At 40.3% G+C, this 12,979-nt stretch overlaps 1 protein-coding gene, 1 non-coding gene and 1 pseudogene across 6 annotated transcripts in view; all 3 read left to right on the forward strand.

Annotated features, from left to right (window-relative positions):
* Window positions 1–12,979, forward strand: part of GANC (glucosidase alpha, neutral C) — a 73,555-nt gene that overhangs the window by 29,661 nt on the left and 30,915 nt on the right. For 4 of the 5 annotated variants that reach the window (XM_047739030.1, XM_047739031.1, XM_047739033.1 and 1 more), the window contains exons 8-14: window positions 663–729; window positions 2,183–2,279; window positions 3,320–3,500; window positions 3,720–3,873; window positions 7,743–7,978; window positions 11,614–11,740; window positions 12,599–12,678. In XM_047739030.1, the coding sequence (XP_047594986.1) occupies window positions 663–729; window positions 2,183–2,279; window positions 3,320–3,500; window positions 3,720–3,873; window positions 7,743–7,978; window positions 11,614–11,740; window positions 12,599–12,678 (942 nt within the window). The remainder of the gene's footprint in view (window positions 1–662; window positions 730–2,182; window positions 2,280–3,319; window positions 3,501–3,719; window positions 3,874–7,742; window positions 7,979–11,613; window positions 11,741–12,598; window positions 12,679–12,979) is intronic. The other variant, XM_047739034.1, reaches the window with a different exon arrangement.
* Window positions 82–155, forward strand: TRNAR-CCU (transfer RNA arginine (anticodon CCU)). The gene has a single exon. It is a non-coding gene; the product is annotated as a tRNA-Arg (tRNA).
* On the forward strand, window positions 1,986–2,118 carry LOC125105720 (uncharacterized; annotated as a pseudogene).

Consider the following 12,979-nt stretch of genomic DNA (forward strand, 5'->3'; position numbering starts at 1 on the left):
TGGTGATGATAGTTGCACAACAATGTGAATGTACTTAATGTCACTTTAACATGGTAAAAAATGAAAAAAAATGGTGGGGGGGCCCTGGCTGGCTCAGTTGGTAGAGCATGTGACTCCTCATCTCAGGGACATGAGTTCAAGCCCCATGTTGGGTGTGAGATTACTTAAAATAAAAAATAAGTAAACTGGTTAAAATGGAAAATAAATAGTTAAAATTGTAAATTTTATGTCTAGTCTACCACAATAAAAAGTCATATTCATGTCAGCTGCAGTTCATAAGGAGGATGATTGCTGGGATTTATATAGAACACAGATCAAATTTGTCAAAAATACTGTCATCACGGACAGGTCTTTTAAAAGATACTCATTTTCTCAGTCTAGTTTTTTTGTTTGTTTGTTTTTAAAGATTTTATTTATATATTTGACAGAAATCACAAGTAGGCAGAGAGAGGGAGAAGCAGGCTCCCTGCTGAGCAGAGAGCCCGATGCGGGGCTCGATCCCAGGACCCTGAGATCACGACCTGAGCCGAAGGCAGAGGCTTAACCCTCTGAGCCACCCAGGCACCCCTCTCAGTCTAGTTTTTTAACAATCCAAATAAAATGTGCTATTGTGGTAATCACATTTGTTGCAGTGTATAAACTCAATTTCCTTATGCCATCAGGAAGACCAAGACGATCTGGGCCTGTGGGAGGAGAAATTCGGAAAATTTGTGGATATCAAAGTTAATGGTAAAGTTGAAATTGTAGTATTAAAACAGATCTTGCCAAAAATGGCTAAATATTGCTACCTAAAGTCCCTGAGCCTTGGCCCAAACAAGTGATTTCTGTAAGGGGAACAGAAATCTCAGATTTGGGTCCTTTATTCTTCAGTAATGCACTGCAACAGAGAAAGAGTGCATGTGTACCTTTTGTGGGGAATGTAAGAGAAGTATAGGCCTCATGGAGTTGATGATCTCATGTTAGGGGCCTAGGTCAGCACACTGCTAGTACTACTCAGTATATCAGACAGCCACAAATTTCACATTCTATTTTTATGAGAGTCAAGTGATGAGAAATGAAGTTCTAGAGCTCATTAGCTCCAATATTGCAAGCCATTGGTTCTCAACCTTCTCCAGGCCTCCCCATCATTCACATGTTTATCACATGCCCATCTGTGACATTTCTCACTAGATTTAGTGATAGTGGGGGTGGGGGTGGAGTTTGTCTCTTAGGAAATACAGGTCAAACACTTGGGGCTTATCGAGTTGGAAAAAATACTCTCCTCCTCCCTCCTACCAGTAGGATAACAGATCTTCCCTAACAACTTGAGAATTTCTGTTCTAGCATCTGGATCTATAGCCTAGGATAATGATTAGGACTGACAACATGTCCAAAATTTATAAGTAGGGGGGCCATCGGGCTTTCCTTTCTGTAACATCATAATCTCTTTTACCTTCTCAATAGCACCCCTTTTCCATAAATTCCTTTAAATAAAGACCATTTCACATCCACTACTTTTCCCTAAGAGTGAATTTAAGTCTCTTATTTCTCCTAGTTACTTGCATTTTTCCCCATATCTCTAAAATAATTGTTAAATAAAGGACTTTGTCTCTGGTTTAAAAAAAAATTTACCTATCTACAATCACAGGGAGGAGCCAGAAAAGATCTTTCTGGTACTTTTTACATTACTGTCCCTGTATGTAATAAGAATAAACGATCATAAGAAGACAACCAGTCTTTTATCTAGTGAAGATTAAAATTGCTCAATATCCTTTGTTTCCTAATGTAAAGAAGCATGCAATACATTTTAGGAAACTTTAGATTAGAAAAAAATCTAAAACTTCATAGCCGTATTTTACAGATAGAAAGGAGATTTACTATAAATGAGGACATGAAGAGCTTCAGCACATAGCTAAAGAAACACTACTAAGTCACCAGAACTTTGCCTTGTGCATGTTTGCATCCCCACAGTACCTGAATGTAACATCTTACAGAAAGGGCACACAAGCTTTGCGCAGTGGCAGTATCGTAGCCAATGAGGTTTATCCGAGGCACGATTATTGCTAATTGAGAAAGAGCACACACGTGATTTGCTAACTGATCTGGCCAAGTTCAGGTCTCTCGATCCCTAGTCACAGGTAAATGAGTCTCCTTAATTGATTGTCCCACAGAGAAGAAAAACTCAGTATTCTGGTCCCTATAGGTCCTGCCTCCATTGGTTTGGATTTCTCCTTGCATGGATTTGAGCATCTCTACGGGATCCCGCAACATGCAGACTCACACCAACTTAAAAATACTAGGTAAAGTGAAAAATTCTTAGAGGATGCTCTGGTTTCTAGACTGGAAAACTTTGAAGGGAAAACATTTGAGTTGTCTGAGCCTGGGCCATTATGTGCCTAGCCTTTTCCTCCTTGATACTGCTTGTAGATTTTTAAGAGCAGTGGTTCTTAATTTTTATCTTAATTTTTTCGGCAAAAAATTGAACATTTTAAAAACTGTAATGCTGAACCTAAAATATACAAAGGAAATAAAAATACGGAACAATTGTGGTTAAAATAGGGGAGATAGCCTCATCACACCACTTCCCCAGGTTTTGCTTTCACTCCTCAAGGCCTCTCTGTGGAACCTGAGAGAATATCCTGTGAAAATCACTGACCTAGAAAAAGTCTCCTACCAAAAAAGGACAGTGAGCCAGAGAATGGAAAAGTGTTGCATCTCATGTAACCTTTGATTCCTTCAGGGAGATCATTTCAAACTAACACTATTGACAAGTAAATGCCAGAGGTATCAGACTGAGAGGAAGCCAAACCAAAAAGAAGAGTCTGATTAAGTTTGCTGGATTGAGATGCTGTTTGCACAACTGGTCAACAGGTGGGCATAGTCACAAGCGAATCAGAAACTGTGTTGCTCACACACCAAGCCAAGCTTTGGCCTCCCCACCCCAGTTCAGTTCCCCATCTTTCCCTACTCAGCACTGTGGAAGTATGTTAAGAGACTGTCATTTTGTGCTGGCATTGGAGAAATACAAAATTTGCCAATTATATCTGCTCTGTTCTTGCTATTGTGGAGAAGTCACAGGAAACAGTCCTCACCTTGTGAGAGATATTCGAAAGAGATATCTAAGATATGAGGCTGTGCATGCCAATTGTCACAGGAGGGGAGACTAAAGGAATCAAAGGAGGGAATCATATCAACCATGTTTGGGTTAGGGAAGTGTTAAGAGTTGAGCCTTGAAAGATACATAGGACTCGAGTGTTTGCAGGGGAGATTGGAGCTATGCTATTCATTGATAATATATTTGTGATTATAACTACTGAGAGTCCATCTTTGTGTGTTTCAGTGATGGTGATGCTTACCGTCTTTATAACCTGGACGTCTATGGATATAAAATACATGACAAAATGGGTATTTATGGTTCAGTGCCTTATCTCCTGGCCCACAAACTAGGCAGAACTCTAGGCATTTTTTGGCTCAATGCCTCCGAAACTCTAGTGGAGATCAATACGGAGCCTGCAGTAAAGGTGAGCTTATGGATCGTGGTTGTATGCCATGCTCATGTAGGAAACAAAACCAGTATAGTTCTAGCTCTGGACTTTGTAGTGACAATTTTCTGCCACCAAAGCCTTTGCAGTATAATCAATGAAAGTTAATAATATGTACCTGTTACTGACCTATGGATGATACTTACATATTACAATATGAGGGAAATTCCTTAGAACTTCATTCCATTCTTTTTCTAGTACACGGTAACCCAGATGGGCCCTGTTGCAGCTAAGCAAAAGGTCAGATGTCGAACTGATGTGCACTGGATGTCAGAGAGTGGAATCATTGATGTCTTTCTGCTGACAGGACCTACGCCTTCTGACGTCTTCAAGCAGTACTCATACCTTACAGGTACTTGCATGTGGAAGCGCTAGCCTCTTATCCCATTATAATTCCTCTCTCATATGTATCATCACTGTAAGTTAATATTTGTTGCACCCATATAGAATGTATACACAATTTACCCAGGCTTTTCAAGAAGCAAACGTTTCTCCTTCCACCTTCATCCCATTCAGCTTGGTAAAATATCCTGGAGCTAGAGTGCTCTACTCTCTGATCCATAATACTCTCCATTTGCTTTCCTCAGACCCTTTAAGTTGTGGGCTTTCTCTGCCTTCATCTCAGACAATCAGTGTCCCAACCTGAACTTTTCTATGTTCTCTTCTCCATTAAAACATACCACTGGCTTTAGCACTAAAGCATTTTATCTTTAAAAGATGTAAAGATCATCTCTGTTGATGCAGAAAAAAGCATTTGACAAAATCCAACACTGTTTCATGATCAGAACTCTCAGAAGGCTAGGAATAGAAGGAAGCTTCCTCAATATGATAAAAGGTATTTATGAGAAATCCACAGTTAACATCCTATTCAGGGGTGAAAGACTGCAAGCTTTCCCCTAAGATCAGAAACAAGACAAGGCTGCCCACTTTCACCACTCCTACTGAATATTGTACTAGAAATTCCAGCCAGCGAAGTTAGGCAAGAAAAAGAAATAAAAGGCATCCAAATTGAAAACGAAGAAGTAAAATTATTTCTTTTCACAGATGATGTGATCCAAGATATTAGAAAATCCCAAAGAATCCACAAAGAACTACCAGAACTAATAAAGAAATTCACCAAAGTTGCAGGGTCTGTAATCAACACACAAAATCAGTTGTGTTTCTGTAGACCAGCAATGAACAATCTAAAAAAGAATTGAGAAAACAATTCCCTTTATAACATCCAAAAGAATAAACTACCTAAGGATATCTCTAACCAAGTAGGTGGTTAAAACTATGAAACATTGCTGAAAGAAATTTAAAAGGCCTAAATAAATGGTTAAAATGGCCAATTTTATGTACTATATATTTTTGCCACTTTTTAAAAAATGGTAGTGTAATATATCCCCCCAAATTGAACTGTATACTTTAATTGGTTGAATTTTATGATATGTGAGTTATATCTCAATAAAGCTGTTACAAATAAAAGTAATGCAGCATTGCTACTGCTGCATTCTGTTAAAAGTCCCTCGATCCAGCCCATGTTGAGGAGGAAGAATTTGATTCCAACTTTGATGGAAGAAATGACCAAAAATTTATAGATATGGAAAGACACTCATATGGAAAAAAGTACTGTAAAGGCCCACCTACAGGCCCCTTTCAACACTATTCTAAGCCTAGTTTATAGGAAAATGCTTCAGAAACAGTGGATATACCACCATGTCCAAGGAAAGCCAAGTTTTAAGTTTATAGATTATCTGTTGATGAGGATTTAACTCAATCAGATCGCTCTTTCTTCTTTCCCAATATCATTACAGTTACATCTTTATTTTTGCTTAACTCAATATTTAGTGCTTATACTTTTCAAATAATCAAGAGTGTCATATTGTATTCATTTCACTTTCCTCCCCAGAGACTTCCATCCCAGATCTTTCTGTCCTGCCCCCATTGGGGTTCTCTCTGGGCTCCCTGCACAGCTGTCATCCTGGGAGTTTCCTAAGAAAGTGTGCATTAGAGGTACACTTTTTGCATCTTTGCAGGTACAAAAACATCTCTTTTTCTCCCATCCAAGTACTAACCAGGCCCGACCCTGCTTAGCTTCCGAGATCAGACGAGATCGGGCGCGTTCAGGGTGGTATGGCCGTAGACTACATCTCTTTTTCTACCTTCACCCTTGATTGATCATTTGGCTAGCTAGATTGAAAATTATTTCTCTCAGAATTTGAAGGCATTTCTCTTTTACCTTCTATCTTCTTGCTCGAAAATCACTCTGAATTGTTTGTTTATGATAGGTCTTTTCTCTCTGAAATATGTTCTGAAATTTCTGATATTCTGAAATTCTGAAATTTGACAATAAAATGCCTATATATAGATCTTTTTAAATAATTATGGTGTTGGGTATTAGATGTGGATTCTGTCAGTCTTGAGAAATGTGTTCCTCAATTTTGGAAAGCAATCATTATTCTTTTGACAATTTCTTCCCTTATCTCTTTCAACTGTACAGATTTTATAATCTCCCTTTTTTTCTGAACAATTTTCTCAATTTTATCTTCTAGACCTTCCATTTATGTTATATGTCTATAATTTCTTCATACTTTTTCTTATCCTCTGACTATTCCTTGTTCCCAGTATCTTATACTAGTCTTATTTCATGGGTGCCGTATCTTTTTTTTTTATCTCCCCGAAGGTACTGATGATAACTTTTTCATTGTTGTTTTTTTTTTAAGATTTTATTTTTTTGACAGATAGAGATCACAAGTAGGCAGAGAGGCAGGCAAAGAGAGAGAGAGGAGGAAGCAGGCTCCCTGCTGAGCAGAGATCCCGATGCAGGGCTCAATCCCAGGACCCTGAGATCATGACCTGAGACGAAGGCAGAGGCTTTAACCCACTGAGCCACCCAGGCGCCCCTGATGATAACGTTTTGATATTTATTTTGTTTTCTTGTATTGTCTTTGTTTTCTCAGAGGTCTTTTTATTGTATTTCTATATGTGGGGCCTTCTAATTTTCAAGGATTTGAATAAGGTTCTGCCTAGAAGTACTCTGGTACTAGGGTTGGAAATTGGGGTGGGTGTCGGGAATGGTCTCCCATCTGCTAGTGTGCTGGGAGCAGGGTGATCTCTTCTCATCAGTATCCACCTCACAAGCACTCTGGTGAGAGCTTCCCTCACTTTGCTCAGTGGTTACCTTTCCTCCCCTGCCTTCCACCTTCTAAAATTTTGTTGAAATTACTCCTCTCTCATTCTCTTTGTTCTTGTAGCTTTATTCTTTTTTTCTTTCTTTTACTCGGATTTTATTGGGAATTTAGGAGGGAAAGGAGATAAATGCAAGTGGTTGACCAGAAGTCCTCCATATTATCAGTAAATGTTTTTATAATAATTTGAGTGTTTCTTGCCTTTAGTCTCTTTCCCTTTAAGTCAGTCTCAATACTGCTCCCTCACTAATTTTTCTAAAATGTAGGCCTGCTAAGGTTACATATTACCAAACTTTTTGATAATTTCCCATAAGAGATTTAGAATTCCTAGGGGCGCCTGGGTGGCTCAGTGGGTTAAGCCGCTACCTTCGGCTCAGGTCATGATCCCAGGTCCTGGGTTCGGGCCCCGCATCGGGCTTTCTGCTCAGCAGGGAGCCTGCTTCCTCCTCTCTCTCTGCCTGCCTCTCTGCCTACTTGTGATTTCTCTCTGTCAAATAAATAAATAAAATCTTTAAAAAAAAAAGAGAGAGAGAGAGATTTAGAATTCCTAGAGTGAACTACCAAGCCCCTTACAAATTGACTCTCTCCAGTTTCATCTTCTACTGGTCTCTCTCACAGTGTAACCACCCTAGAAGCTTATCATGTACTTCTCTGCCTCTGTGTCTGTGTCTTTTCTATTCCCTGTGCCTAAGTGTTCTATCTGTTGTCTCTGGTAGATTCCTCCTATTTGACCTTCAAGGCCCAACCAAGTGTTACTACCTCTATGAAGTATTTTAAGACTCCACACTTTACTGCAGGCTCTGTATTCCCATAACACTAGGCTGCTACCTTTAACACAGCAGTTACACCTCAGAGTGGAGCAGTTAATATACATGTCTGCCTCACCAACCAAATTGTCACTTTCTTGAGTGTAAGGATTGTGTTTTATTCTCCTTGATATGCTGGGTACCAAACTCAGTGCTTAGACTCTATAGACATTCAGGAAATGTTTATCAAATATGTAATAATCACTGTAGTGGTAGCCAGCTCAGTTGTCATCTTCCCCTTTCAGGCACACAAGCCATGCCCCCTCTCTTCTCCTTGGGGTACCACCAGTGCCGCTGGAACTACGAGGATGAGCAGGATGTAAAGGCGGTGGATGCAGGATTTGATGAACATGACATTCCTTATGATGTCATGTGGCTGGACATAGAACATACCGAGGGCAAAAGGTACTTCACTTGGGACAAGAAAAGATTCCCAAACCCCAAAGGGATGCAAGAGCTGCTCAGAAGCAAAAACCGTAAGGTAAAATAAGCCAACCCTTGGAAACCTCTTAATTACAAAGCACTTGTTTAATTTTTAAAACTTGCCTTGGGGTGCCTGGGTGGCTCAGTCGGTTAAAGCCTCTGCCTTTGGCTCAGGTCATGATCTCAGGGTCCTGGGATTGAGACCCACATCGGGCTCTCTGCTCAGCGGGGAGCCTGCTTCCCCCTCGATCTGCCTGCCTCTCTGCTTGCTTGTGATCTGTCAAATAAATAAATAAAATCTTTAAAAAAAAAAAAAAAAACTTGCTCTGGCACAATAGTGGAGTAGAGCCACCAGATAAAAAATGGCCATGAAAATAGTTCCTTATAATATAATTGCAACTGTGATAACAGGAAAGCAGTGATGGAAAGATGGCCTCACCATCATCCCTGCCGTAGCTGTCTAGGGCCCCACAGGATAACAGGGTCTAGCCTTCAGTCCCGTTTGTTGTGGCCACCTGTAGGGATATGATGGATACCCCAAAAGCAAAATGTGGTTCTGATGTCAGCATCAATCTCAAGATTGAGGACATCACGTCAACACCACAGGGTCTGGAAAGGTTAAGTAGTCACATAGTGAGGCATTCTGGAGAGTAGGGCTGACTCCCAGGCTGGTCTGAAGATGGCTTGAGAGATCTGGGAATGGAAACAGCTAGCTTTTACAGTGGTTAGAGGGTTGGACTGGGGTGGGGATTCCTATGTGTGCCCAGGGCTGGTGTGGTTTGAACTTCCCACTGGCACCCAAGGAGGAAGCATTAGGGCTTTCTTTGTCTGATGTGGGCAGAATGTGAGGGGGGATGGAAGGGCTTGAAAGCTCTTAACAGTCAATCAGAAATGGAGTCAGATTCTTCATTCCCATTCTCCTAATTTCCCAATTAATAAGTAGCTACCATTTGGCAAGTACTTACTATGGGCCAGAGAGTTTGAGAGAATACATTATTCTATCCAGTCATCCCAAGATTAAAAGGTAGATCTTGTTAGCCCATTTTTCAGATGAAGAAGCTAAGGCTAAGAATAGTTTTGTATTTTGCACAAAAGCATGTAAGTAGTAGAGCAAGAATCTGAACTCTGATCTGCCTGACTCCAGAACCCATGTTCTTACAAGCAACTATTTATTGAAACCATCAGATGTTCAAAATGCTATTCTAAAGATGAAGGGAATGCAAAGATGAGCTCCTTGGGGTCTTACAGTGAGTAGGGGAGAGGTGGGTGTATAGCAACCACAATATTGGGCAATAATATAACAGCCAAAGAAAGGTCAGGGTCAGGAGTAGCCTAGGAGAAAGAAGATTGCATCCAGCTGGACTCACGCTGAGCGTGTGCATTTTAGATGAGCCCTGAAGGATGAGTCTCTAGCTGAGAAGTGGGGAGGGGGAGGAGACAGTGCAGCTAGAGGCTGAAGCAGCCAGTGTTGTTTAAAAGACATGCACAGATTGGTTTGGCAAGAAAAGGCATGTGCAAGGTTTGAGTAGTGGGGAATCTGAACTTACTATCGGCTGCTTTGTATACATTTGGGAGACATTAAAAGTTTTTGAATAAGGGGTTAGTATAGAGAATATATGAAGAACACCTACAACTCAACAACAAAAAGCAAACAACCCCATTAAAAATTGGGAAAACGACTTGATAGACATTTCTTCAAAGAAGATATACAAATAGTCAACAAGCACATGAAAAGATGCTCAACATCAGTAATCTTTAGGGAGATGCAAATCAAAGCCACAATGAGATAACATTTCATACCATTAGGATGGCTACTATGAAAAACCAGAAAATACTAAGTGAGGAGGGGAGGTAAAGAAACTGGAACACTAACCATGGGAATGTAAAATGGTGCAGCCACTACAGAAAACTACAGAAAATGGTGCAGCCACTACAGAAAATGTATGGTGGTTCCTTAAAAAATTAAAAATAAAATTACCATATGATCCAGGAATTCCACTTATGGGAATATACTCAAAGAAACTGAAAGCAAGTACTTCAGCAGATGTGCTCATGCAGATAAGTCCATGTTCATATCCACATTATTCACAATTACTAAAAGGTAGAAGCAGACCAAGTGTCCATCAGCAGACAATTGGGTAAACAAAATGTGGTACATACATATATACAATGGAGCATTATTTAGCCTTGAAAAGAAAGGAAATTCTGATATATACTACAACATGGATGAACCTTAAGGACATTATGCTAAGTGAAATAAAGTACTCACAAAAAGATGAATACTATATAATTTTCACTAATCTGTAATACCTACAGTAGTTAAAATCATAGAGACAGAAAGAATGGTGGCTGGGTAGAGGAGGGAATGAGGAGTTATTTTTAATGGGTATAGGGTTTCAGTTTTACAAGATGGAAAGAGTTCTGGGCATTGTACAATACCATGAATATACTTAACTCTACTTATCTGTATACATAAAATTGGTTCAGATGGTATATTTTATGTTATGTATATTTTACCACAATTAAAAGTTTTTTAAGGGTTTGAGCAATGGAGAATTAAACTGCAGTGTGTTGAAGGGCATCTTGGTTCTTTCCACAGTTTGGCGACTGTGGCCATTGCTGCTATAAACATTGGGGTACAGATGGCCCTTCTTTTCACTACATCTATATCTTTAGGGTAAATACCCAGTATAAGGAAGATGTGGTCCATATACACTATGGAGTATTATGCCTCCATCAGAAAGGATGAATACCCAACTTTCGTAGCAACATGAACGGGACTGGAAGAGATTATGCTGAGTGAAATAAGTCAAGCAGAGAGAGTCAATTATTATATGGTTTCACTTATTTGTGGAGCATAACAAATAGCATGGAGGACAAGGGGAGTTAGAGAGGAGAAGGGAGTTGAGGGAAATTGGAAGGGGAGGTGAACCATGAGAAACTATGGACTCTGAAAAACAATCTGAGGGTTTTGAAGGGGTGGGGGGTGGGAGGTTGGGGGAACCAGGTGGTGGGTATTGGAGACGGCACGGACTGCATGGAGCACTGGGTGTGGTGCAAAAACAATGAATACTGTTATGCTGAAAATAAATTTAAAAAATTTTTTAAAAAAAGAAAAAATATATAAAATAAAAAACTTCAGTGTGTAGAATAAATGTGAATAGACTTGAGGAAGGATGATGAGAATGTTGTTCTAACCAAATAAAGAGTTTTGAGGCCCTAGACTCAGAAGTGAGGGCATTAGAAAGGTATAGCGATAATAAAGACACAGAGCTGTGATCACAGCTCTTCTCAAACCTCCTTCCTAAATAAGTCTGTACCATTGGGTTTTGGGTTGTTTTTGTTTTCTTTTCTTTAATGTTTGCTTTTGTCAGTGTTAGCCTCTAGATGTTTAGGGAGCAGGGATGACTCCTTTAGGTATAGCACCCAGTACCTCAGACAGAAGCTTAGTAACTGCTATGTTGAGAACATGTATTGGCTGGGCAGCAATAATTATAAAAGAACACTGGCCTGGTTTTGATACCAGTTCAGTTTCCATAAGCATGAAAAGTGATAGGGTTTTACTGATGTCTTAAAATATTTCAATCCCAGTAATTATTTGAATAAAGTTTGAACCCCAAAACTATGATGAAAGCCTGAAACTTATAACTCATATGAAACTGATGAGCTTTTCAAACCTCTATGTCTGGACAGCTTGTGGTCATCAGTGACCCCCACATCAAGATTGATCCTGACTACTCAGTGTATGTTAAGGCCAAAGAACAGGGCTTCTTTGTGAAGAATCATGAAGGAGGAGACTTTGAAGGGGTTTGCTGGCCTGGTAAGATAGCACTTTATGCACTTTTTAATTTCACTTCTTTAGTCCCAATTAATGAAGGTTGCATGACCATCACCCTCATTTCTTAAAGATGTCCCTTGCCACAGTGTAAGGACCATTAAGAAAGAGAGGGTATTACCTTCTTCTCTCTCTGCCCTAACATCTGGTACAGTGTGCTTTGTATACATTTATCAGTAAATGAATAAAAAAATAAGCACTCTATTTCTCTAACCAAACAAAAATAAAAAGCCAAGGAATAAGAAACGGAGAGGAGAAGAAAATAAAAAGAGTTCTCACAGTCTCTCCCTGTGAATTTTCTGAGCCTTGTTAGCCCACAGTTGTGACTTTCCAGGTTTTCATGAGGGACCTCAGAGGCTTCCGGCAACTCTGGATTCTTTGTTTCAGAAATTATTAGTTTCAAGCCTTGGTAGTAACCTGAGGACAAAGAGGAATCCCCACTCCGTCATATCCTGGCACTCAGTCACAAATTCATGTGCTGCAGAGACACCCCATGCATTCCTTTCCCCTTACACCACCTCATGAACACTTCGTTCTCTTAAGGACAGAAGGGTCACTCTAGGATATTTGCCATGCTTACTTGGGCTGTCTTGGGCCATCTGTGAGGGACAAGCTCCATATGGATGCTTGTTCGTTGGCCTTCCCCTGGGCCTCTCAGATTGGGAGGTCTAGTGACTATCACTGGAGTCCAGCATGGCCTGCCTTCGCTTCTTGCCAGATGGTGCCTCTGCATCATCTGTCTTATGTCTGAGATGCCCCATGATCAGCCAACTTTCACATCTTTACCACACATCCTAGCATGAGCACCACTGTTTCTCACAGTCTACTCTTCTGCCTCTACAGGTCTCTCCTCTTACCTGGATTTCACCAATCCCAAAGTCAGAGAGTGGTATTCAGGTCTTTTCACTTTCTCTGCTTATCAGGTTTGTTTTTGTTCTTTTGCTCTTTCCTAGTTACTTGGAAGGATGAAAGAAGAAAAAACATGATTGAATAGAACTACTCTACTTTAGGGCGCCTGGGTGGCTCAGCGGGTTAAGGCCTCTGCCTTCGGCTCAGGTCATGATCCCAGGGTTCTGGGATCGAGCCCCGCATCGGGCTCTCTGCTCAGCAGGGAGCCTGCTTCCTCCTCTCTCTCTGCCTGCCTCTCTGCCTACTTGTGATCTCCGTCTGTCAAATAAGTAAAAAATCTTTAAAAAAAAAAAAAAAGAACTACTCTATTGAGTA

This window comes from Lutra lutra, chromosome 7 (genome assembly GCF_902655055.1).
Source record: "Lutra lutra chromosome 7, mLutLut1.2, whole genome shotgun sequence".
NCBI classification, from domain to species: Eukaryota; Metazoa; Chordata; class Mammalia; order Carnivora; family Mustelidae; genus Lutra; species Lutra lutra.